At 39.4% G+C, this 26,059-nt stretch overlaps 3 protein-coding genes and 1 pseudogene across 6 annotated transcripts in view; 2 read left to right on the forward strand and 2 right to left on the reverse strand.

Moving 5' to 3' along the window:
* Positions 1 to 2,857, forward strand: part of NEMF (nuclear export mediator factor) — a 56,590-nt gene extending 53,733 nt beyond the window's left edge. For 2 of the 3 annotated variants that reach the window (XM_086321619.1, XM_086321620.1), the window contains exon 33: positions 119 to 2,857. In XM_086321619.1, coding sequence (XP_086177745.1) covers positions 119 to 196 — 78 coding nt within the window. In that variant the 3' untranslated portion in view covers positions 197 to 2,857. The remainder of the gene's footprint in view (positions 1 to 118) is intronic. The other variant, XM_086321621.1, reaches the window with a different exon arrangement.
* Positions 1,296 to 16,674, reverse strand: KLHDC2 (kelch domain containing 2). Its single transcript, XM_086321631.1, has 13 exons — positions 16,237 to 16,674; positions 13,700 to 13,779; positions 11,954 to 12,071; positions 5,754 to 5,869; positions 5,369 to 5,450; positions 5,126 to 5,209; positions 4,509 to 4,589; positions 4,377 to 4,435; positions 3,871 to 3,980; positions 3,368 to 3,440; positions 1,972 to 2,059; positions 1,827 to 1,879; positions 1,296 to 1,602 (listed from the first exon to the last, which is right to left on the reverse strand). The coding sequence occupies exons 1-13, from the start codon at positions 16,387 to 16,389 to the stop codon at positions 1,479 to 1,481; spliced, it is 1,221 nt and encodes a 406-aa protein (XP_086177757.1). The 5' UTR covers positions 16,390 to 16,674; the 3' UTR covers positions 1,296 to 1,478.
* On the forward strand, positions 6,636 to 6,759 carry LOC147364653 (small nucleolar RNA SNORA11; annotated as a pseudogene).
* A 1,353-nt stretch (positions 16,675 to 18,027) lies between the features above and the next one.
* KLHDC1 (kelch domain containing 1) overlaps positions 18,028 to 26,059 on the reverse strand; it is a 40,782-nt gene continuing 32,750 nt past the window's right edge. For both annotated transcript variants that reach the window (XM_086321630.1, XM_086321629.1), the window contains 3 exons: positions 25,483 to 25,567; positions 23,620 to 23,672; positions 18,028 to 21,208 (listed from right to left, as the gene is read on the reverse strand). In XM_086321630.1, coding sequence (XP_086177756.1) covers positions 21,022 to 21,208; positions 23,620 to 23,672; positions 25,483 to 25,567 — 325 coding nt within the window. In that variant the 3' untranslated portion in view covers positions 18,028 to 21,021. The remainder of the gene's footprint in view (positions 21,209 to 23,619; positions 23,673 to 25,482; positions 25,568 to 26,059) is intronic.

Genomic DNA, 26,059 nt, shown 5'->3' on the forward strand with positions numbered 1-26,059 from the left:
AAGTAAATTTCAGATGAAAATTTTAGAAATGCCATTCTTTTGGCAGCAGAGGACATAATAAAGATCATAAAAATGTGATTGTGAAAATATTCAGCACCCCCCCCCCTTTTTTTTTTAGGACACGGATTTATCAAGAAACATTCCTGGCAAAGTTAAAGTGTCTGCACCCAATCTTCTGAATGTAAAAAGAAAATAGCTGAAATGAAATCCTAAAATATTTGAGAAGAGTCAGTTTTATAGTCTTTTGGAAGTTCAGAGATGAAAACATCATGTAACAAGACTTCCGTATTTAAAAGTGAATTAACATTGCCTTGCTGTATTCACCAAAACGACTTGGTTTTTTTCCAGTTTTATAGAGAGGAAACACTATGATAGGACTTCCTAAAATATTTGTGGACAGCAAATGCTAATTGTAAACAACTGCAATTATTCTACATTTTCTTGAAATTTGGAAGGTTAATAGTAAGTATTCATTTCATGTTGTAAAGAAATGGAATAGTGAAGTGGCTCAACTGGTTAGACTGTTGACTTGGTAGTCTGCTGTACATAACATCTAATATATCTATTACAGGCCAATCGCAAGTTTTGTTTTTCCTGGTGGGGGTTGGGGTGGTTATACATTTAAGTTGTGAGGAAGTAGACTTCTGCCTTTACTTATCATTCCCATGACTTGGCTTAAGATAACACCTAGAAGAAATTGGTGTTGATAATTTCCACGCATTTATATAATACCTTTACTTTTCATCTTAATTTCTTTCTTGTAATCTCATTCAGCTCTGTGCCATTTTATTTTCCACCTCTAGTAATTATCAGTAGCATGTTACAGAGTATCTTAACCTATAATATTATAAGTGCACTTTGAGGTTTACCACTAAAGACTCCTGACCCAGCTTTTTTCTGTCTCCTAACAATGGAGAATAAAGTCATACATTATTTCCATTCTTTTATGAGCTGTAAAAGCTGTTAACTTTAAAACAACTGAACAGGCTGCCTAGGGTCAACATGAGCAACTCCACTTGCCCCGACCCTTACACCAAAGTACTGGGGTCGAGGACTGGACGGCCGCTGGTCCCTCCAAGGTTTCTTTTACCAGCTTAGTCCTATCAACAACCACTTTATGTAGCCTAGTGTTTTAAATTCAACATAACAGACTACTCAAGAAACAGCTAAAATATTAATGTCTTTAAAAAGTAACTTCACCATTTTGATACTGGTAGGAATAATTAATATAGACCCTGTTGTTACCAAATAGGAAATAATCATTCCTTTGGGTAAAAAGCCCAAGTAATAACTTATGCTGTTAAATACATTTATTGTAAACTTTAGACACAAAAATAGGTTCTCTAGGCCATTCACATGCACATTAAAACTAAAAAGCTGCAAACTACAACAGTGTATATAATTATACAAATGATTTCACTCTGATGTTTACAGAATTGATGTCCATGCAAGTGATCAGAGGCATTATCTATGAAGCCTTAAGATCCAGAAGTGTTGTTACTACCAAACCTCTGATTAACACTGTGAAGTAAGTGTTTTGGAAGGCAGTTCCATGAGTTGGCTAACATTTCTTTAAAGCAGATGACAGCTTCTAAACTTAGCCTGAAAGTGGACAAAGAAAAATAATTTCACTTTACTGTTAGAAGTATATTAAAACTACCAAAAAAGAAAAACCACTTTAAAGATTTTCATAGAAACTGGATAGTTTTATCAATGAAAGTTTATTATTGCCCTTAAATTATCCATAAACCTATTTTTTCAAGAACACTAATTCAAAGTGTTTAAAAAACAATTTAAAATAAGTACCAAGTAAAAAAGTTACTTACCTTACAAGAGATTTTGGTTGAACTGAAAATATAAGTATTTCATTACTGTGTGCCTGAAAAATAGACAAGAATACATTAAAAGTACTTCACAAGAAAGTTTCAGCAATAATATGGAGTGTCCTTTAATAAAGGGTGGTGTACTTACAGCTCTGTGATGGACAAGAAGGTTATTGGCACACCCTCCAAACACAATTACTTCTCCTTCATCACTGGCACAAGCTGTATGCCATAATCTACATTTAAAACAAGAACTTGTTTGAAGTCAACCCAATTACCAAATTGATAATTTATACTAGAGAATAGAGATGATGAAATAAAGACTAAAGGTCTTTAGCACAGACCAAAACATAAAGTTGAGACACAGTTATCTCAAGGAAAAGTACAAAAAGCTAGAAAAATCAGTGTCTTTATCTAGATATCATTATCTCTCTGGTCCATTCCTAATTTATGCAATGAGGAGTCTGAAATGAACGATCTGTTCTCTAGGTTTTTATGAGCAATAAAAGTCTTTGGGAGATGAGTGGTATATGCCCTCTCCTTCTTTTCATAGGCAGGGTCAGCTGTCCTTATGCAAAACATCTGAGGAATGTTTTACTCTGCCTGAGTGAAACGGAGCATCTTCAGGCCTGACTCTCTGGAAAGAGTATTTGTGTCGAAAGGCATCTTAATGGCATGACTGTACTACTTAGGTTAGAGGCGTGGATAAAAATGCAAGTTGCTGCTGCTGCTAAGTCGCTTCAATCATGTCCGACTCTGTGCGACCCCATAGACGGCAGCCCACCAGGCTCCCCCATCCCTGGGATTCTCCAGGCAAGAACACTGGAGTGGGTTGCCATTTCCTTCTCCAGTGCATGAAAGTGAAAAGTGAAAGTGAAGTCGCTCAGTCGTGTCCGACCCTCAGCGACCCCATGGACTGCAGCCTTCCAGGCTCCTCCATCCATGGGATTTTCCAGGCAAGAGTACTGGAGTGGGATGCCACTGCCTTCTCCAAAATGCAAGCTAACATTAAACAAATGTGCTTTGAACAACAATTCTGACTACATCATTTCCTTTTAGCAGTCTCTGTAACAATTCTGACATAAGAAAAGTAGCAAGTGTTCTAACAGGCTCTTTTTGGACAATTCAACTTCCTAGTATTTGTTATACTGCATAGCTGTAAACTTGATTGTAAGTTCTTGATTCCCTCACCGTCAAACATTGTTTAGGGTTTTGAATTCTCTCCTAGAAGAGAACTAGAATTTCCTTTTTCAGATGACAAATCTAGAAACAGTTCTACTCTGGTAAAGAGCTTTAGTATAAATTTTAACAATGTCATTATTCTAATGAAGCAAAAAGCAAAATCCAGCCCTGTTTTTCATGCACTGATGATGAAAAAGAAAGCACTAATACTAAGAACTTTGGTTTTCTTTCAAATTAAACCTTAGTGAATGCTAGGGTTTTTATGAGGAAGTGAATGCAGCCAACTGAATTTTCTCATTCATTACCAGTCTTATACATCTCTAAGGACCTCACTCAAGAACTACCTTTTAAATAGTTCATACCTTGGTTTTTCAGTATGGGGATGATTAAACTTTATCCATTCATTTTTACTGATGCAGTATGTCCAGGCATCACCTGATTAAAGCAAAGAAGAAAGCATTAAGTATGTTATTCTGTCAATGTGACACTGATATTTATTTATTTTTTTTTGACACTGATATTTAAAGAGTGCAGCTTTAGTAAAAACAGTAATAAATCAGATTTTGAGTAGATACAGAAAGTATATTTCCTTTTTTCCCCTGCAGTTAGGTATGTAAGCCCTTTCCATGTTACAGCCATTTATTTAGCAGGGCAAAGAGCTCTAGGTAATTTTTTTTTTTACTGGACAGATAGATGTGTCATATGAAAACAACTGTATATATATTATAGGATCAAAATTAATACCAAATCTTCTAACCATTCCTATAGCCCTCTGATACACCTAAAAATACTGATTTTTTCCAGCTATTTATATTACTTACAAATGATGTATAATAACTTTTAAAAATATTTTAAGAGTACTTACTTAGTGGCTGTTTATCAGTGGTAAATCCTCCAAAGAGAAAGAGATGATCTGAAGAAACTGGTGTTAGTGAGTGCCAAGATCGGCCAACTGGGCATATGCCTTGTGGAATTCTGAAAATGATAGCTAAGTTACAATATCTGCATTTAAAAGCTGCTACTGTATTTAAAGCAGAGAAATACTAAAATTTTATATGGAACTTTGAAGAGATTTTTAAAAAGGCTTCTAGATATTAACAACTACATGCTTTTCAATGAACTGTTTCCTTGGAAGGAAGGTCAACTTTAGATCTTTTCAACAAACACTGAGCACATGCTATGTGCTAGACATAGTTATGGGCATTGAAAATTTAAAGATTCCTTAAGGATTTAGTGATCATGTTTACTTAAGATTCACTGTTACAGAAAAGGAAAGCAGGTACATTATGTACTAATAATAGAGAGTAAGGGGAAAATCCATTGGAATTTTTTTGAAAAACTTTCCTAAATAATCATCTAGATGATACCTACAGTTCATTCCACTCCCATGTATCCAGATTAAGATAGTGAAGGTCATTCATTCTAGCATCCTAAAAAAGGATAAATTAGTTATCATTCTGAGTAACTGAAAAGCACATCTTTGAAACTATTTTATATACTCACCCGGTATCTGCCTCCAAACACAAAGCCTTTGTTTCCAACAGTCGCACAGGCATGGGCAGCACGAGGTGAAGGTGGTTTACCCTAGTTAAGTCGTAAAAACAATTTAATGAATAAATGAACGTTTTATAAATACCAGAAAGAAGTCTTTTCTGGAAGTGGGATAGAATGTGCAGAACACTTGAGCTCTTAAGCTTAAGTGCAAACTTGTAGTAAACAGCAGTACTAAAGGCTGACTACCAAAACTGGGAGCTTTTGAGAAACATTACTGAAAGGGCTAGTTAATAGAATGCTTACTTGCTTTACTTTTCTTTAAAAATAAAAGCTAGAACATTATATGACACTGTGTCAGAGGAAAAAGACATCTAACATTTGAGTAATTTAAATCCCAATCCAGCACTAGGTCATTTATTTAATTACAAACTATACCACTTTTAACAGCTATTAGATGACAGATACTGGGCTAGTCTATACATTCATTAACTTTTTAGTTTTAGACTCCTTGGAGAAAAATGAACTATCAATTTTACACCACTTGCCAACTGCCCTTCTCATTGAAGGGCACTAGTTGGCAACTGCCCTTGCTTTAATAATTAATTCATTATTCTTCAGTAACTCACAGTAGTTATAGGCTGGCTCCAGATAAACGTTTCAGTGTCTAAAATATGTACATGATCATTCCATCCTCTTGGATGACTTGAATTCTACAGAAAATAAGAATCTGAGTTAGTTTTTACAAATAATGTTTGTAAAACAACCTTTGGTTTATTAACAGGGCAAAATGAACAAAGCTAATAGCAAACGAAGTATATTATTTCAATAGACTAAGTAGGCCACTTTTGCAAATATGAAACTTCATTTACCCAGAAAGATGTTTCATCAAATTCAAAAGTTCCCAATACTTTGTCTTCAGGTAAATATCCATACCCTCCAAAAAATATTAACCTGTTTGATAAAAAACCAAGAAATTAATAATTCAAACATCCACAGGATACAAGATATTTTTTTGTTTGTTTTGTAATATTTCATGAGCTGAGAAGGCACACTGGAGTATATAAAAATACTTATTCAAATAATAATGGCTAATATGACTAACAATGATGTCTTAGGTGCTTTGCCGTTAATTCACTCAATCTTTATGGGCCTTCAGAGGCATGTTACATGATTACAATGGTTATTAGCAAAAGATACGTGAATGGCAAAGTACTTTCCACATAAAAACCCAAACCTATAGTGTGGCTCACTCACTTGTTTTTATATACCCAGACACCGAGTTTGTCCTTTGATGATGGAGGAACTCCTTGGCAGTCAATTCTTTCCCAGTGTAATACTCGGTCCGTAGACCTTGAATCCAGCATGTAGAACTGCCAGAAGCAATGTTAGATTCTGTTACATGAAGGAAATTCAACCTTGGCATTTAATGTTATTGCATTTATGCTGATAAGAATGTCATCTAATTCAGTACTACTAAAAGTATAATTGCAAACTGGCTGCCAGTCTGTAAAATGTTACCTAGTCTGAGTCCAGGGAAGAAATTTCTGCCAGAATGTGAATTACTTAAGTCACTGTGCACCTTGTTTGCGTTCAGCCTGTTTTTCCCCCCATACCACTTTTTGGCTGAAGGACTAGAAAGTGAGTTAATTTACTACATTCTTTGCCTGAGATAGGCACTTTAAATTGTACTGATCTAATTTATGTATTCTGGGATGGTATTACAAAAAAAAAACAAACTTAGCAATTCATCTTCAATTTAACAAACATGTCTTAAGTGCCCACTTAACTCTAGGAGCTAAGGATAAATCTTAAAAGATTAAATATTCATTTGTCTTTCAGAGGGTTCACATCCAGGTACTTACATTTAAATAGTCAATAAGTTAACTTCTTTTTTTTAGGCTCCTAAGGTTTCTTTTCCTCAACCGTACTGATTTAACTATTAACCATTTCTCTGACCACTCCCCTTTACTAAAGCCACAACTAGTCTTTTCCCCAAGTTTCCTCATGTTGTGTCAAAGTTAGTTTTCTCCCCCTTGACCCTGAAAAACAGATGGCTCAACAACAGCCTACAGCAGTGCCTCACAAAACCTTTTAGGCACAAAACCCTTTCTTCCAACAAAGTCTTAAGCAAACGCCTAAATATAAAAATAAGAACCCGAAGAAACGGCTTCTCTGTTTACAACATACCCAACAGAAATCTGGGTTCACTGTGACAAGGGGCAAGACTTGTGGCCTTCCTATGAATAAACAGAAAACACAGACTCCCCTGCACCTCCACATGCTGCTGGGCAGGACCAGTGTGACAGGGCTCAACACGGAAAGAAAAGCTACAGCATTTAGTGGGGAAGTTTGCCACTGAGCAAGTCAGGTCCATGCATGGGTGAGCCATGAGTGGTGTTATAAAGGCTTTTCCTTGGATGGCAAAGAAAAATAGATTCCAACTATATGCCATCTGGAAAAGACGAAACTATAGAGACAATTAAAAGACTGATAGCAGGAGTTTAGGGGGAGAGAGGAGATGTATACACAAGTTCAGAAGTTTTTATGAACAGTGAAATACTGCGTGTGACATTATAATAACGGATATATGTCATTATCAGATCAGATCAGTCGCTCAGTCATGTCCGACTCTTTGCGACCCCGTGAATCGCAGCACGCCAGGCCTCCCTGTCCATCACCAACTCCCGGAGTTCACTCAGACTCAACGTCCATCGAGTCAGTGATGCCATCCAGCCATCTCATCCTCTGTCGTCCCCTTCTCTTCCTGCCCCCAATCCCTCCCAGCATCAGAGTCTTTTCCAATGAGTCAACTCTTAGCATGAGGTGGCCAAAGTACCGAGTTTCAGCCTTAGCATCATTCCTTCCAAAGAAATCCCAGGGCTGATCTCCTTCACAATGGACTGGTTGGATCTCCTTGCAGTCCAAGGGACTCTCAAGAGTCTTCTCCAACACCACAGTTCAAAAGCATCAATTCTTCGGCGCTCAGCCTTCTTCACAGTCCAACTCTCACATCCATACATGACCACAGGAAAAACCATAGCCTTGACTAGACGGACCTTTGTTGGCAAAGTAACGTCTCTGCTTTTGAATATGCTATCTAGGTTGGTCATAACTTTCGTTCCAAGGAGTAAGCGTCTTTTAATTTCAGGGCTGCAGTCACCATCTGTAGTGATTTTGGAGCCCAGAAAAATAAAGTCTGACAGTGTTTCCACTGTTTCCCCATCTATTTCCCATGAAGTGATGGGACCAGATGCCATGATGTTCGTTTTCTGAATGTTGAGCTTTAAGCCAACTTTTTCACTCTCCACTTTCACTTTCATCAAGAGCCTTTTGAGTTCCTCTTCACTTTCTGCCATAAGGGTGGTGTCATCTGCATATCTGAGGTTACTGATATTTCTCCCGGCAATCTTGATTCCAGCTTGTGTTTCTTCCAGTCCAGCATTTCTCATGATGTACTCTGCATATAAGTTAAATAAACAGGGTGACAATATACAGCCTTGACGTACTCCTTTTCCTATTTGGAACCAGTCTGTTGTTCCATGTCCAGTTCTAACTGTTGCTTCCTGACCTGCATACAGGTTTCTCAAGAGGCAGGTCAGGTGGTCTGGTATTCCCATCTCTTTCAGAATTTTCCACAGTTTGTTGTGATCCACACAGTCAAAAGCTTTGGCATAGTCAGTAAAGCAGAAATAGATGTTTTTCTGGAATTCTCTTGCTTTTTCCATGATCCAGCGGATGTTGGCAATTTGATCTCTGGTTCCTCTGCCTTTTCTAAAACCAGCTTGAACATCAGGAAGTTCACGGTTCACATGTTGCTGAAGCCTGGCTTGGAGAATTTTGAGCATTACTTTACTAGCATGTGAGATGAGTGCAATTGTGCGGTAGTTTGAGCATTCTTTGGCATTGCCTTTCTTAGGGACTGGAATGAAAACTGACCTTTTCCAGTCCTGTGGCCACTGCTGAGTTTTCCAAATTTGCTGGCATATTGAGTGCAGCACTTTCACAGCATCATCTTTCAGGATTTGGAATAGCTCTTTTGTCCAAACCCAAAGAGCATGCAACACTATTCACTTAATTAAAGTGAACTGTGATTTACCTTAGGGTGAACTGTGAATAAATAAATGGGCGGAGCTACAATTGTTAAAAGGAAGGAGGAAAAGGGTGGTGTGGAGCCTGCCTAACCCCATATACTTCTCTCACAGGTGTCCCAAAGCATCCCCCCCAAAATCACTGGAGTTCCTAGGAGCACAGTTTGAAATCTGAAACCAGTTCAACCCACATGCTCTGTCTACACCAAATCACTTGGCACTTCCATAAACCAGACATATCTGCGTGTAACTCTGCATCCTGGTACCTATATATCTTGCATAATACTCCTTCCAACTATACTCTGTGATTCCACTCAAGCATCACCTCTTGGGTTAACACTTTTTGTTTTCTGTTCCTCTGTCCTGCCAAACACAATGGTAAGGAAGTCAAGAAGCACCTGGAGTACCAGGCAAATTTGGCCTTGGAGTACAGAAAGAAGCAAGGCAAAGGCTAACAGAGTTTTGCCAAGAGAACGCGCTGGTCATAGCAAATACCCTCTTCCAACAATACAAGAGACGACTACACATAGACAGCACCAGATGGTCAACACCGAAATCAGATTGATTATATTCTTTGCAACCAAAGATGGAGAAACTCTATACAGTCAGCAAAAACAAGACTGTGGCTCAGATCATGAACTCCTTATTGCCAAATTCAGACTTAAATTGAAGAAAGTAGGGAAAACCACAAGAATGTTCAGGTATAACCAAAATCAAATCCTTTACGATTATACAGTGGAAGTGACAAATAGATTCAAGGGATTAGATCTGATAAGAGTGCCTGAAGAACTATGGACGGAGGTTCATGACACTGTACAGGAGTCAGTGATCAAGACAATCCCCAAGAAAAAGAAATGCAAAAAGGCAAACTGGTTGTCTAAGGAGGCCTTACAAATAGCTGTAAAAAGAGAGGCGAAAAACAAAGGAGAAAAGGAAAGATACATCCGTTTGAATGCAGAGTTCCAAAGATTAGCAAGGAGAGATAAGAAAGCCTTCCTCAGTGATCTATGCAAAGAAATAGAGGAAAACAATAGAATGGGACAATAGAACAATAGAGATCTATACAAGAAATACCAAGAGATACCAAGGGAACAGTTCATGCAAAGATGGGCTTGATAAAGGACAGAAACAGTATGGACCTAAAAGAACCAGAAAATACTAAGAAGAGGTGGCAAGAATACACAGAAAAACTATACAAAAAAGGTCTTCACGACCCAGATAATCACAATGGTGTGATATCCTGGAATGTGAAGTCAGGTGGGCCTTAGGAAGCATCACTTTGAACAAAGCTAGTGGAGGTGATGGAATTCCAGTTGAGCTATTTCAAATCCTAAAAGATGATGCTGTGAAAGTGCTGCACTCAATATGCCAGCAAATTTAGAAAACTCAGCAGTGGCCACAGGACTGGAAAAGGTCAGTTTTCATTCCAATCCCAAAGAAAGGCAATGCCAAAGAACGCTCAAACTACTGCACAATTGCACTCATCTCACATGCTAGAAAAGTAATGTTCAAAATTCTCCAAGCCAGGCTTCAACAGTACGTGAACCGTGAACTTCCAGATGTTCAAGCTGGATTTAGAAAAGGCAGAGGAACCAGAGATCAAACTGTTAACATCTGCTAGATCATCGAAAAAGCAAGAAGTTCCAGAAAAACATCTACTTTTGCTTTATTGACTATGCCAAAGCCTTTGACTGTGTGGATCACAACAAACTGTGGAAAATTCTGAAAGAGATGGGAATACCAGACCACCTGACTTGCCTCTTGAGAAACCTGTATGCAGGTCAGGAAGCAACAGTTAGAACTGGACATGGAACAACAGACTGGTTCTACATCAGGAAAGGAGTACGTCAAGGCTGTATATTGCCACCCTGCTTATTTAACTTATATGCAGAGTACCTCATGAGAAACACTGGGCTGGAGGAAGCACAAGCTGGAATCAAGATTGCTGGGAGAAATATCAATAACCTAAGATACGCAGTTGACACCACCCTTATGGAAGAAAGCGAAGAAGAAGAAAAGAGCCTCTTGAAAGTGAAAGAGGAGAGTGAAAAAGTTGGCTTAAAACTCAACATTCAGAAAACTAAGATCATGGCATCTGGTCCCATCACTTCATGGGAAATAGATGGGGAAACAGTGACAGACTTTATTTTTTTGGGCTCCAAAATCACTGGAGATGGTGACTGCAGCCATGAAATTAAAAGACGCTTACTCCTTGGAAGGAAAGTTATGACCAATCTAGACAGCATATTAAAAAGCAGAGACGTTAGTTTGCCAACAAAGGTCCGTCTAGTCAAAGCTAGTAGTATGGCTTTTCCTGTGGTCCTGTATGGATGTGAGAGTTGGACTATAAAGAAAGCTGAGCTCCAAAGACTTGATGCTTTTGACCTGTGGTGTTGGAGAAGACTCTTGAGAGTCCCTTGGACTGCAAGGAGATTCGACCAGTCCATCCTAAAGGAGACCAGTCCTGAATATTCATTGGAAGGACCAATGCTGAAGCTGAAACTCCAATCCTTTGGCCACCTGATGCGAAGAACCGACGCATTGGAAAAGACCCTGATGCTGGGAAAGATTGAAGGCGGGAGAAGGGGACAACAGAGGATGAGATGGCTGGATGGCATCACCAACGTAATGGACATAGGTTTGGGTAAACTTTGGGAGTTGGTGACGGACAGGGAGGGCTGGCGTGCTGCAGTCCTAGGGGTCTCAAAGAGTTGGACATGAGTGCAACTGAACTGAACTGAACGTACATTACATGCACCTTTCTGACTGCATCTGTCTCGTACGGGCCTGAGAAAAACATGCCTTTTCCCTATTTGGGCAAAACACAGACAAAGTCTGAACAACAGTATCTTATAGTGGCATGTTATAGGAATGTTAGTATATGAAATTTTGTCAGTGTTAATTTCTCCTTACAGCTTTTTGAGTTGTGGCCTGTTAAATTTTACTGTGTGTGTTAGTTGCTCAGTTGTGTGCAACTCACTGTAATTCCATGGACTGTAGCCCGCCAGGCTCCTGTCCATGGAATTCTCCAGGCAAGAATACGCAGTGAATAGCCATTCCTTTCTCCAGGGGATCTTCCCAACCCAGGGATTGAACCCAAGTCTCGTGCATTGCAGGCAGATTATTTACTATCTGAGCCATCAATATCCCGCCCCGTCCCCCAAACTGCATCTTGTTTTTAGTTTACTAATATTCATCTAATATACAGCATTTTATTAATAAGAGAGTAAGTAGCTGCAAAGAACATACCACAATCAAGTACACATGTTTTTGAACTTGAACAGGAATAAACTGGGCTAACCTTAGAAATCTAAAGTGGTCTGAAAAAGAACAAAGTTACCTTAAACCATCCTTACACACACTAACCTTATTTGTATTGCCTCTTGAATGGTGTCCTCCAAACAAGTACAGCACCCTGTCCACACACACGGCACAGCTTCCTGACATAGAAGGAGGAACATCACCCTCAGTGTTAATTTTTTTCCTGAGAGGGAAAAAACTGAATGTAAATAAATTTCCCCAAGAAGAAATGCAACAATGTATCCAGTCTTCTAATTCTATCCCCACAATAAAAGGAAAAAATAAGGGGTGAGTAGCTATACTGAGGTCTCTTCTAACTTGTCCCTTTCACCCACTCCACAGGCTGCGCCAGCAGGCACTAACGTGACAGCATGGGAGGTTCTGAAAGCCTACATGTCATATATCACTCTAGGAGCAAACCATCTCAACATTTCTCTAACTAAATTGTTTGCTTTTTCTGGTTACTTGACCATAAATGATGGTTTTGTTTTTTTGAGTGGGCCAAGAACCCAAAGGAAGAAAACTTCAATATCTGAGTCCTGACAGATTAATAAGTGTTTTTTAATTCAGTCACCTTTAGCCATTCGAATTAGTCTGATTCCGACCTTATGTAATACTACAGACACTCAGGTAGTGTCTACTATAGGCCAACCATTCCTCTGAGTGCTCTTTACCTGTTTTAACTCATTCTAAGTCTAAAAGTGAATCTGAATCAAAAAGTTAATTCTAAGATTCAGAATATTAATATTACATTCAAGGGCTTCTACTCCTAATATCGCTTCATCTGTGTTAAGCTTTATGTTTGTTTCTGGCTGTGCTGTGGGACATGCAGGAGCTTAGTTCCTTGACCTGGAACTGAACCTGTGCCCCTGCAGTGGAAGCGTGGAGTCTTAACCACTGGACCACTAGGGAATTCCCAATTTTTAAGTTTTGATAGACTGATTTTGTAAAAATTCTTCCTGGGATTGAATTTCTTTTTTAAGTTTCCCCATTAAAGGAATACAATTATAAATGTCCAGTTCTCTAGAAAAAGAGCGTTAAACAGCTAGATTAACACTAGCTATATGCAAAAATAATCCTGGTTTATTTTTAGTTGAACTCTTAAGTGGAACTAGTATTCTCCTAGTTCTGAGATCTCAAATATGCTAAAATATATAACAGACTAAGTTTTCACAAAGCAACCCATGGGGAAAACTACGTTCTAAATCCTCAAACACAGCCAACCCAGCATTTTGAGAATTTATTAATTCTGCTAAGAATGTACAAGTATTACTGGTATGAAACTGGCAAAAAGTCCTTTCAGAATAACCCATTTGCATGGATGGCAAATTTAATTTTGTTTTTAAGGCAAAACATGCTAAATCAAAGAAATCTGCATAGAAATTTTAATATTAGAGCTCATTAAAATAGAATACTACCTTTATTTCTAGCAAATATAGTCTACAAATTCTTCTCTCATTCAAAATACATAACAGAAGACATAACATATTGAATATATATATGGAACTTTTATGTATTTCCATTCCAGGATCTGAAGCTTCTACCTCTTTAATACTGCTATAATACTTGACACAGTTCTGAACAGAAATTTCTTCAAAGGTCATAAAAGCATCTAGTAACTACTGAAGAAATACAAAAGTATTTAAGCTCAGGAGCTAAGCTAAACTAGTAGAACACTGTTTTCAAAATACACAGCTAGGTTAGTATCTTTAATTAAAGTGTTTTTATTCAGTAGTATGGGTTTTACAGAGTATGTTTTTGTTTGCAACCTTATTTGGATGTTCTAGTCCCCCTCTTAATATCCACAGTTACCATCTTCCAGTCTCCATGTTGTAGATCCAGAGTTCTTCTCTAGGCAGATAAAAGTCATATAATCCTCTGACTTGATTACTCTAAAACAACAACAAAAAGTTGCAAATACAAAATATAACTTGTATTCTAAAGAGGCACTATTGTATATTTTTTCACATCTATCTCATTTGAGATACTGAGAGTTATAAGAAACAGGTTTTAACAATTCTATCACATGTACAGTTCTCCCTACCCCATGCCTCATACTCAAAGTAATGCTTAATATAGAGAGGCCTCAATTCAAATTCTTGATACAGCAGTTGCAATGATGCATGAAGTTAGATCTCCAGCTAATCTCTAAGGCCACTTTATCCATAACACTCCACACACCAAATCTGAGTTACATGACCTCATGGAAGATTATGTGTGTCATGTTGGCAGGCTAAAGAAAGTTCTACCTTGAAAGCACCTGATCCACACTAACAGGTCAGATGTTCTTCCCTTTTAGCCATTCATTCTCTGCCAAGAAGCAGGGAGGGCAGAACTGCAAATATTAAGTCCTTGTACAAAATCTTAAGTTCCTTGTTCTGCTCCATTTCCCTTCAGATAGAGCTTACTATATGCCAGAACTAATGAAGTGCTATCCATGGAGTGCTGTATTGAATCTTCACAACAACTGTAAGAAATAGCTGGTATAGATTTCTTCAAGAAGTTGCCCAAGGCTACTCAACAAGGAATGGTGGAAGCAGGATTCCAGCCTCCTTTCCCTGAATTTGCAACTTCAACCACTTTGCCTGACCTCTCCAGACTTTGAACCACCCTGGCCACTTTCTGAACAATGTTGACATAAAGCAAACAGATGCAGTTCACTAAGAATGGGTGTCAGAGTCGTTAGCTTGAAAAACAGAACAGAACATCTGGGCATGTAAATATTTCTCTTTCCACTCCACCACTTATGAAATAAAAAGGCTGGCAGCAAGATAGCAGGTTGACTCAGAGTACATCACTTTGGCAGGAGGAGGAAAACTGACTTCTGTGTATGAAGCTAAGGTTTACTGAAATCAAAACAATCTTCCAAGGGCCTCCGGTGTGTGGTACTCTTAGGGTTGTAGCCAGAAAGTGGAGGAAGGCCTGTTTGAGAACTACAAACTTACTTCACTAGTCATGCTTCTCCACCCCGCCTCAGACCTGGGCGTCCAGGCCCTCCACAACTCACCTTCAGAATCTTCCACCCGCACAACCCTTTTCCCCTATCCCCTCACCTTCCCTCTTCCTACTGAAGATTAACAGTTTTACCTTTCTCCAAGGCAATTATTTACATTTTAATAAAAGTCACCCGGTACCAGCCACCTTGCTCCTACCAAATACCCTCTCTTCTGAACACCTATTCATTGGAGGCTGGGGAAAACATTTCAGATTAATCAGGATTAGGAGAAAGGAACCAAAGGAAGTAATCAAGACAGCTTTTTCCCAGCTATCTTTTCAGAGTCATCTCAAAAAATGGTCACATCAACTGTAGCATAAGCTAAAATCTATGACCCAGAATCACCTAGTGCTTCCAAGTCAGGCAAGGCACTGGTGTACAGGACTAGATTTCTAGCAAATTGGAGCGGGGGCAGATCATTTTTTTTAAAAAGGGACAAAAATATTTTTGGTAAGAACAGATCCGAACCACTCCAGCAAATGAAATAAGACGATTCTAGAATGCAGAGTGTTATTAGGAAGCTCTAAAAGCAAAAGGGCAAGAGAACTAGTGAGAAGGTTTAAATAGGAGGCACTTGGGCAGGATTTCCAGACAGAGGAAAAGAGAAGAAACTCAACTACATGCTCTCAACTGGTAACTAATCATACTGGTTCATGACTAAGGGTCAAAGGGCTGCGTTCTGTAGTTAAAAGCTGTTACTCTTGATTTTTTTTCGGTTATTGATACAAATTTTCCATTAATTTTCTTTATAGGAGTTTAATGTGAAAAATCTCAACCCTTTCTCAGCTGAAACCAAAAGGAAAATAGCCCCGAAACATTCGAATAACACTAGGATGGCAGGTGCACAGGTGTAGCTGGGACTCCTGAACCGGCGGGAAGGTTCAACAAGCCAATTTTTGCGGCCTTGGAGAATTCCAATGCATTTTCCCTAAGAGGCCGTCTCCCCCTAAGTGGGCCACGGCATCAGCGAGCACCGGACCCCGGCTCTATGCCCAATAACAAGAGTGACCTCACACACCGTCACTTCTTACACACCAACCCTGTAAATAAAAACGTTCCGCGGTCTCCCACCACCCGCCGCGCCCTCCGCAGGTAAAGCTCGGACATGGGCAAGCGCGGGCAGGGAGCGGGGAGCAGGCTTTGTAAGCAGAAGGCGGGCGTGACAACAGCCCAGGAGCCCTGGGACGGGTGGGGAGACCCGTGGGAAGATTCCCACACTCGCAAGAGAATGAACCAACCGGCGGAGTCGCGGCGCGGGGGCGCTGAAGGCGCCCGGGGTGGCCACCCTGGCCCTCCCGCCGCCCCCGACCGGTAACTGCCGGCCGACGCCCGCGCGACCCGGCCGCCCACTGACCTTGTAACCGCCCCAGACGAACATGTGGCGCCCGTCGCTGACGGCTACGTGGCCGCTGCGCTCGGCGGGGCAGGCGAGCTCCGCGGATTCGTAGCCTTCGTAGGCTGGCCCTGGGAGCTCGTCCTCCCGCAGGTCCTCGTAGCCATCGGCCATCTTGAGGCTGCACTTCGGTTCACCAGGAATCCCCGCACCCGCGGAGGAGAAAAAGACAAAGGAAAAGAAAGAGACGTGCGGCGGCGGCGAAAGGTTTGGTGTTACGGCCGCTCCCCGCCGCCCGGGATTCTGTCCTCCCGGCCCGTCTCTGCGAGGACGGCCTCTGGCCGCTTGAGTAGGGGTTGCGGGCTGGAGGCAGCGAGGGCGCAGGGACGCGAGCAGGGCGGGCAAGGGTCCGCCTCGGGCTGATACCAGCTTCCAGCCCGTCAGCCCCGCCTCCAGCTCGCTTCTCGCCGCGGAGGGCCCTTGTTTACGCCGCGCTGGGAGCCGCCCGTTCCGCTGACGCCGCTCGCCGGGATCCGGAAGCGCGGCTGGTGCTGAGCGCCCCCAGCGCCGGGTCCTCCCGCATCCTGCGCCTGCTGGGCCTGGGTCCAGAAGCTAAAGGCACTTCCAAGCACCTCCGAGCCTCCCTTCATTACGAGGAGATGCTGAATTAGCCAGACTCTGTCAAAAAAAGAAGGTCTTGTCTGACTGAAGGATGTTCACAGCCCAGAAAGGGCTAGCAAATTGCTCAGCTAGTAAGTTTCAGGTTTCAGGGTCTCCAGAGTTGGTGCCCTGTCTTTCCCAGGACAGTGGATGGGGGTGGCATCACTACCCTCACGCGTGGTCCCAGGTGGCCCCAGCCGCAATTGCTGGGCGGCTTCCGGGCGGAGGCGCCGCTGTGTGTGCGAGGCAGCTCCGGGACTGCGTGGCTCCCCGATGTGCCTGCTGATCGGTTCATGACGTCTCTTCTCGATAAGCTCTTTTGGTCCAGCAGAAATTTTAATTCAGTGGTGCATCCTCCACCCAGTTTGGAAAATTGTGCTTAAAAAGTGTTTCAGAAATCTTCACCTCCCAGGCCTTCAGGGAGGAAAGTGAATCCTGTTCACAGACACTATTTTAGCTTACATTTTATATGACTTTTTTCAATTAGATCAAGAGAAAATTAAGAATTATCGTGATCTAAATTTGATTCCTCACTTGTAAAACACTGAGACAATGGAGTATTATTCAGTACTGGAAAATGAGCCATTTTTTTTCAAGCCATGAGAAGACATGGAGGAAACTTAAGTGCGTATTGTCGTGTCCGACGCTTTGCAACCCCATGGACCGTAGCCCGCCAGGCTCCTCTGTCCATGGGATTTTCCAGGCAAGAATACTGGAGTGGGTTGCCATTTCCTTCTCCAGGGGATCTTCCCAACTCAGAGATTGAACACGGATCTCCCACATTGCAGGCAGATTCTTCACCATCTGAGCTACCAGGGAAGCCCAAATGCATATTACTAATGAAATAAGTCAATCTAAAAAGGGTACATACTGTATAATTCTAACTGTATAACATGAAAAAGGCAAAAATATAAAAACAGTAAGATATCTATGGCTGCCAGGGCTTAGTGGGGAGGGAGGAATAAATGGGCAGAACACAGAGGATTTTTAGAGCAGCGTTTAGTTTCTATGTTACTATAAAGGCAGATACATGTTTCTACACATTTGTCTAAGCCTATAAAACATACACCACCAAGAATGAACCCTGAGGTAAACTGTGGACTTCAGGTTTGTCTTAGCTCAGGCAACCATAACAAAATACCACAGACTGGATGGGTTAAACAACATTTATTTCTCACAGTTCTAGAAGCTAGGAAGTCTAAGATCAAGTTACAGACTTGGTACTTAGTGAGGGCCCTCTTCCTGCCTTGCAGTGGGCTACTTTCTCATAGGGAAGGGACATAGAAGGAGAGCTCTGGTCTCTTCCACTAATCCATCACCGGTCCCCATCCTTATGACCTCATCTTAACCTAACTGCCTCCCAAATACCCCACCTCCAAAAACCATCACACTGGGGATTAGGGTTTCAATATATGAATTTTGTGGGGATATAAACATTCAGTCCATTACGTGGGTGATTTAGAAAATGTTCTTGCTGAACCCACATGCTGGACCACATGGTAACTTCATCAAGCTGGAAATTCCAATAGAATCACAATATTAACACAGTGGAAAAACAGGCACCAAAAAATGGGAATTCTTAAAATTGTTTCTTTTCCTTTGAAGTGTTCTGAAATCAAAATTTTACTTTTTCAAACAGTATGTACTTCCATGAAAATCATTCTACTTTATTGAGTTTGTATTATTTCTCTCACACACATACATACATATAAATAATGTATTTGTGAAAACGTCACTTTGTTTCTGGGTTGGCAGTATGAAGTTCTAAAGAATATTTTTAAGCTATCAAGAGGCTAATAATTTTTAAAGGTGTTTTTGCAAAGATACTACTTGGAAAAGATACTAATTTTGATATGCCATTTACCGTATCATTCTAAAAATGATAATACCTCAAAAGAATCCTTCCTGACAACTGGAAGAATATTCTGATATACATAATAAAGATGGCCAGAAATTCTTTTTCCTTGAAAATCAGACTGGAAACCTATTTTGTGAACCACCTGGAAAAAGAAAAAGTCAACCTTCTAGACCCATCTTTCAAACAGAGAATCCATAAGGGAGGGTTTAAAGTTATGAGGCTGATGTTGCCTTGGGCTCCTGTACAGGTCAACAACACGAGTTGACTGTAAACCGTAAGAGGTAAGAATGAGGAATGAATACTGCTTGACTAGGGATTTTCAAAACTGGTTTTGCCAGCTCCCAGAATTTCTATATCTCTTAGTAGTAGGGAAGCCCTGCTTTAAGGCAAGTTTTGGAAACTGAAGATCAGATTAGAATTTCCTACCACTCGTACCATGGGGCTACCTCAGAACATAACTTTCTGAAGTAGTTCAGCATAATCAGGCAAATAAGAAGAGCTCCAGTTTTGTGTGCCAAAGATAATATATAGATTTTCATCCTCTTAACACAAGTGTGTGTGTTTTTGTGTGTTTTGAGGGGCTAATCTAACAACACAAGTGTGTGTGTTTTTGTGTGTGTTTTGAGGGGCTAATCTAACTTTTAATGTTTAGGTAAGCCATTTATAAACAGAAGTGCTTTTCTAAGAGGCTAGAGAAGGTATTGAAATAATTCAGAAACCATTTAAGAGGTCATCCCACTCAGTGTCATTTATCACTATCTAATAGATTTAGATAGTTTTTCCTTATAGACTGCTGATATTAAAGTTCATAGTAATAATTACTTCTAAGACCTGTATTACCTGTGAGACTCACTTTCTAAATCTGTTATTCAGCCTAAAAATAGTAAGCAGAAATGAAAACTTATACTGAAGTATTGTTTGCACAATTAATTCTAATGACTGGTTCACACTAACAAAACTAGGAAAATAGTAATTCTATATAGTTTGTATAATAAATAAAATGCAAACACAAAATATTTCAATACATAAATAGAAGTTTTACACATCCAAAATACAGTACATATATATATAAAATATATCTCTAAAATTTAAGAAGATCTACAAACTACTGTAATTTTCATTATAAATTACACATTTACTTCAATATAGAAATACATTTAACATTTTAAATTGCAGAGCCAACTTGCATGGTAGTAGGGTAGAGAGTAATTTTATATACCGAGTTTTCAGTAATTCCTTGTTATTAGTAATCCAATGTATGGATATGACTGTGATATATGAAGAACTTCTTAATTATGGCAAAAGTACTATTTAAGGACTACAAAGATAAATATTCATGTTCCATTTCTTTATAGGGAGTTAATACTGAAAAGAAATGGGAAGACAAGGTATTTTGAATATCCTGGGTCTTGAGCACCAACTCTGTAGAATGGTGTGGGCCAAAATGAGTTTCTAGAAAGATAAATTACTAGATTATCATCCATTTCATAATTTACTGAAGGTTACTTTTTATAAGTATGTCCCCAAGACAAAATGTATTTTAAGGTGTATCAAAAGTTAATAACTATACTGCCTCTCAATATGTCAAACCCTGTATGATAAATCTCTAACACTTTCAAACATTGTCTCTATATATACAGAAAAAATGGGACAATCTAACAACTTAGAGGTGACAGAAAGACAATTGAAGACATTCATTTCCCTACTCAAATAAAGACGACCAAGAATACTTTACTAGATAAATGCTAAAAGGAGTTCAGTATTTAATCCCATACCAGTGCCTGCCTATTTTCTTGTTTTGGCCAGTTACATTAGTTATTTAAGGAGAAGTTCTTTAAATAACTGAATTACTTAATGGGAAACTTTAGGTGACTTTAAAGTGACTTGAGAAAAATCTATTCTTTCTGAAAGCTGACATGAGGTGTTTTTATACAACTATTTGTCTTTATATTGGAGAATCCCTAAGTCCTTGGGGGTAATTTCTTATTCTTCTCAAATTTGTATAATCTTTCCTGTAAAGAGGACACAGTGAGTTAAAGTCTCTGACAATTGTACTTATTTTCAGAAAGTAGATTTTTTTCCTGCAACTTACAATTAAATTAATTTACAAATATAAATATAATCTGCCATTAACGTCTTCTTCCCATATATCTCATGCCATACAATCACTTTAACATAGAATTTCTGTTTCAGATTTTATCTTCTAAATAAAGCTTCCAATTTGGGGGGTAAATATACAGTCTGATTAAAATGTTTAAACATATTAAACATAAAGCATATATAACAACTTAATTGCTACTGATCCACTGATATTTATTTTCTGTTTCTTCTTTTTGGGCTCTTTGTTCTTCCCGGTGATTAGCTGCAGTCCAAAATGTTATTTTTTTGAGTACTTGTTGGAGAAGTTTAGGAGGTAATAAAGATATCTGACTTTCTAAAATTATAGCATTTTTACCAATGCAGTCAAGGCATAACCTGTAAGCCAAACATAACAGAATTATTACTTTTTGAACCTGAACTTATAAAATATTTATAGGCAAGTATTATAAAAATAAAATTATAAAAATCTCACAGGATTATGTACTCCCTTTGTACTGTTGTTCTTTCCAGAGCACCACATTACTTGTGTATTTTTATAGCACAGTGCCTGTCTCTGACCAAAATCCAGTTACAACTTACCGTGCATACTGTTCTTTAAGTAAAAAAGATTCAGACTTAATTTCGAAGCATGTTAGTCTGAAGTAGACCCCGTTTCACGTATTCTTCCAGCCCAATAACCATTTACTCTTCTCTGAGAACTGTCTTCTCCATCACCCTGAGATGCAACACTTTGCAGCCATTTCATTCGCTGTAACCCGACACTCCCTGCAGCCTGCACCCACCTCCAGAAATGACTTCACTGGCCTGACTAACAGCCAAGCTGAGTCTCAACCTCAAAGGCAGGCATATCCAGTGTCCGATACTGCTTCATCTTCCCCATCACTGCTTATCTCCCCTTACAAAGCTTTGCTTTGTGCTTCTTGGAACACCAGTTGTGTCCACAAACACTCCTGCTTCCTCTGACTTTCTGTCCTTGTTTTAAGTGAAATCTAAGAAAACTGCCTTCTGCGCAGCCTTCTTGAGAAAAGGGAACAAATGTCCCCTCATCTCCATTTTTATAGCAGATACTAGTATGCATTCATTCTCCCTGCTCCTCCCTCCTGCTTCCAGGCTGCAATCATTTCACCCTCCGGTGCTGCCATCTGTTAACCTCCTGCTCATTTCCCCCCACTGCTGAGGACTTTGGCCCTGGGCTCATCACAGTCTTGTCCCTAGACTGATTTTAACATCTCTGTGGAAAACCCTTTTTACTCTTATGACTTCACTCTGGACAGTTCACCTCTGAAATCTTAAACTTCTCTCCTCCTCTTGGACCACAACCTTATATGCTTTTAACTTTTATACCCCTTTCCTCCTTTGACTCTTTCCAGATCTCCAAATAATAACACCCGTCCGGTTGTAACTTTCTTCCCTAACCAGCCTGTCCATATTCATTTCACAGTTTATCCATGTGCATTCTCCTATCCAGATGCACTTCATTCTTCATTCTCTTGCCAACAATCTCTTTCTTTCTCCACTGTCACTCTGTTTATACCATCCTGGCTAAACTCAGCCAGCCATCTCCTTTCTGCACTTACAACCTGGCTGCTTCATGCTGGAGAAAACCACGTTTCTGTGGATGTGGCATACAGATTCTGCTCCATCTCAGCTGAGCCCCCTGAGTGCTCAGCAGGACAGTGTTGTGTTCATACATCCCTCGTCAGCATCTGCTCGCCGTCTCCTCAGCAGCTGTGGCACACCCTCACCACTCTTAAGTTCATAGCCTTGCCTCTCCTCCTCCTCCTCAGACAACCTCGCTGTCAGCCAAAACCTCCTCCGTGCCCTGCCCCAACCAACAAAGCCACCTACTTTTATAGCTATATTTCCTCCTTTCCCCATTATTTTAAAAGTACTCTTCCTCCAGTCAAGGGATAATTCTATTACCTCTAGCTAAAATCTCAAGAGCCTGCTCCATTCATTTGCCCTTCATTTATTGTGTTTCCAATAGCTGACTCGCTGATGGCTTCTCGCATAATCATGGAAACAAGTACCCTCACTCCTCTGGTTGTGGTGCTCACCCCCAGAAGTTATCCTGGCTTCCCCCTTACGGTACCAACGACATCTTAGTACCGCCACACTCCACGGCACTTGCCGACCCAGATGCTCCGTGACCTCCTCACAGTGGGCAGATGCTCCATCGGCAGTGATCTCCCCCCTCAGTTTCTGCGCTCTGTTACCTCCTGCTTCATCTTTAACTCTGCTCACTCTCTTGTGCCTCCTTGTCCTCTGCCTCAAATGTTATGAGTTCTTAATGCTCCGTTGTTGGCCCCCTGCTTACTCTCAAAACTCTTCCTGGGCAGAGCTGACCCACAAAGTCACACCAATAACTAAACAACAACTTTGGGGTTAAAAGAGAAATTCTATATACTAACTGAGACACACATATATGTGTCTAGTATTAGACACTCTGATATTATACTCTAGTATAATATACTCTGATTTCAGAAAAGTTAAAATATGAAAAAGTTGGGCCTAGAATCAAGGAAATACACTATGTTTAATACTCCTACATGAACTAAATTCAATTTTAGAAACAAAAATGTGACTACACTGTATATTTTAATTTTTAGAAATTACACTGGCGTATGGTTCATCATTACAAATTTGGTTATACTCTTAGGCAGCTGTAAACTTAAATTCAAGTGATAAACTACTTGAAAAATATTGTAACACTTCCCAAAAAGGAAGAAGAAAGAAATGATCATATATTAATAACATATATATTTTAAAGTAATGAATTTTCTTACCTGAGTAATGAATAAGGCTGTGTTTGAAAGATCAATAAATCATTACAATGACCCTAATCAACATAAAAAAGGAGTTATCAAGACTTTTAATAAAAATAACAATAACATTAATAACTGAGTATTTCTATTTTATAAATGTAGAAGAAATTATGTAAAGCAGCAAATAAATCTCTAGTCACACACACACAAATATATACATACCTGCCTAGCTATACAAACTCTGGGTGTATGGTTACAATTTTTTCAGTGACCCAACTTTTAACTAAGCACAGCCTATATAACTGCAAATGTTTTTTTCTTAGAACATGGTTTCAAAATGAGAATGGTAGTGGTCTTCAAGTTTTTTGTCTTTTAAGCAGAACTTTTTTTCCACATGACTCATTTTAAAATCTCTTTATTCTGTCTCCCTTTTCCAGGTGATAGATTCCCTGGGAATTCCTAATTTGAAAATCACAGATTTGGATGATTTTTTGGATAATGACTCTCTCATCTAAAAGTTAATGGGGAGGAGTCAGCAAACATTTTTCTTATCCTTTCAAATAGGTCTTTAGAATTTCACAATTTATGATCATGATTTTAATCAGAATTCATATGTTAATGATAAAGTTTGTATCCTAAATAAATAGAGATTTCTAGTGCCAAGAAAACAAAGACAAACCAAAAAATTTGCTTTTTAAATAAAGGTAAAGTTGTGGTTTTAATCTTTTATTAAAGCACTGAGTTCTTAGCCAAAGAAAGTTCTAAAACTTTCACTATACCTAACATTTGATTTGGAGGCCCCAGAACCTTACAGTAAACCAAATTCCCAGGAGAAAAGCCACCTTATTTCAGGGCTTGCCACTCTGTGGGAGCAACTCTGGAGAAAACAATGCCTGAAGACGTGAGAGGGCACTGGGGCTCCTGGGGGCGGGCTCTGGCTCAAGAGTAGCCCACCCCTGCCAGCTCCCAGCGTCAGCCATTCCCCAGCGCCTGATGCAAACCAGAGCAAGCAATCCTGAGCTCCTGGTCCATCATGTACAGACTGTGCCCATCTCTCTGAATTTCCCAGGGTGCTAGGAGGGAAAGGAAAATACTTTCCAAAGTGAAAAGTGAGAGTCAAGTCCAACTCTTTCCGACCCCATGGACTACACAGTCCATGGGATTCTCCAGGCCAGAATACTTGGGTGGGTAGCCTTTCCCTTCTCCAGAGGATCCTCCCAACCCAGGATCGAACCCAAGTCTCTCACATTGCAGGCAGATTCTTTAACAGCTGAGCCACACAAACTACAAAATCTACTCATTTATTCCTTTGACTTAAGTTTTATCAGATTTTAAAATAAGAATGCTTTAACTAAACTCAATTGTAAAACAGGGGTGGATAAAGCAGTGGCAAAGGGAACATAAAATAGAAATAAAATATAAACATTTCAAAGTAGTTTCCTCATGAAGGGAAAAGCTAGCGTTGATAATGTTCCAGTTATTAAGTTAGGTAGCAAATTTCAAGAGTACTTATACTTAGTAGTTTACATATACATTATATGTATTCTTTTCATGTTTACAAATATTTTAAAAATATTTTAATTTGATAAAATTATAAATACCCAGACTATGGGAAGGGTCAAAGAGAAAAGGAAGAGTCATCTTTTTAAAGCTCTTCTTAATAACTTGACTAATGTTAATAGACCTATTTTGATTTATCAACTCCAAATATCCTGAAATGCTTCACAAAAGTCACTCATTCTGGAGATTAATCATACAACGGTGTAACATTTTGTGCCCTTCCATATTTTTCAATGTGAGAATATCAATAATCTTTTTGAACAGCCATTTAGCTTCAATAAAACAATTACTCAGAGAAAATATTTAGATATGAAAATTTCTTACTGTATCCAAGGAAAGTAAATCATCTTTGCTCCCGCCAAATACCATTATTTCATTTTCTTTTCCCAAACAGGCTGTGTGCCATAACCTGTGATTGAAAATTATAAACAGTGACATACTATCAAGGAAGAAGCTGTACATCACATATAAATCAATTTTAAAGTGAACACTCTAAAACTGAATCTATTTCAAAAGAGGCATGATTGAACGTAAGCCTGTGCCATATCCTCAAAGAGGTTAGATTTTAAAGATTCCTCTGGAATCATTAGAGACTTAAGTTCTAGGGTTCATTAAATCACATTATTTCAATGAAAGAGATGACTCCCAATAACTCTTTCATATTATATCCTTCAACTTTTTTCTAACCTCTTTCTCTCATAAATAGTATCACAAAATAAAACAATTTTAAAAAGAACTGACCAGCCTATTCCATAAACAGTTTTCTTATTGCTATCTGCCATGGCGCTATTCTCATCATTCTCTTTACATTGTCACATTAATCACTTTGGGTACAGAATACCATAACATGTTCCTCATTTGTCTGTCTCTAATCTCTTCCAGCTACATAGAGCTGATAAAG

Source organism: Bos grunniens, chromosome 10, assembly GCF_055505025.1.
Source record: "Bos grunniens cultivar Pamir isolate PY7600 chromosome 10, Bosgru_T2T1.0, whole genome shotgun sequence".
Classification (NCBI taxonomy): domain Eukaryota; kingdom Metazoa; phylum Chordata; class Mammalia; order Artiodactyla; family Bovidae; genus Bos; species Bos grunniens.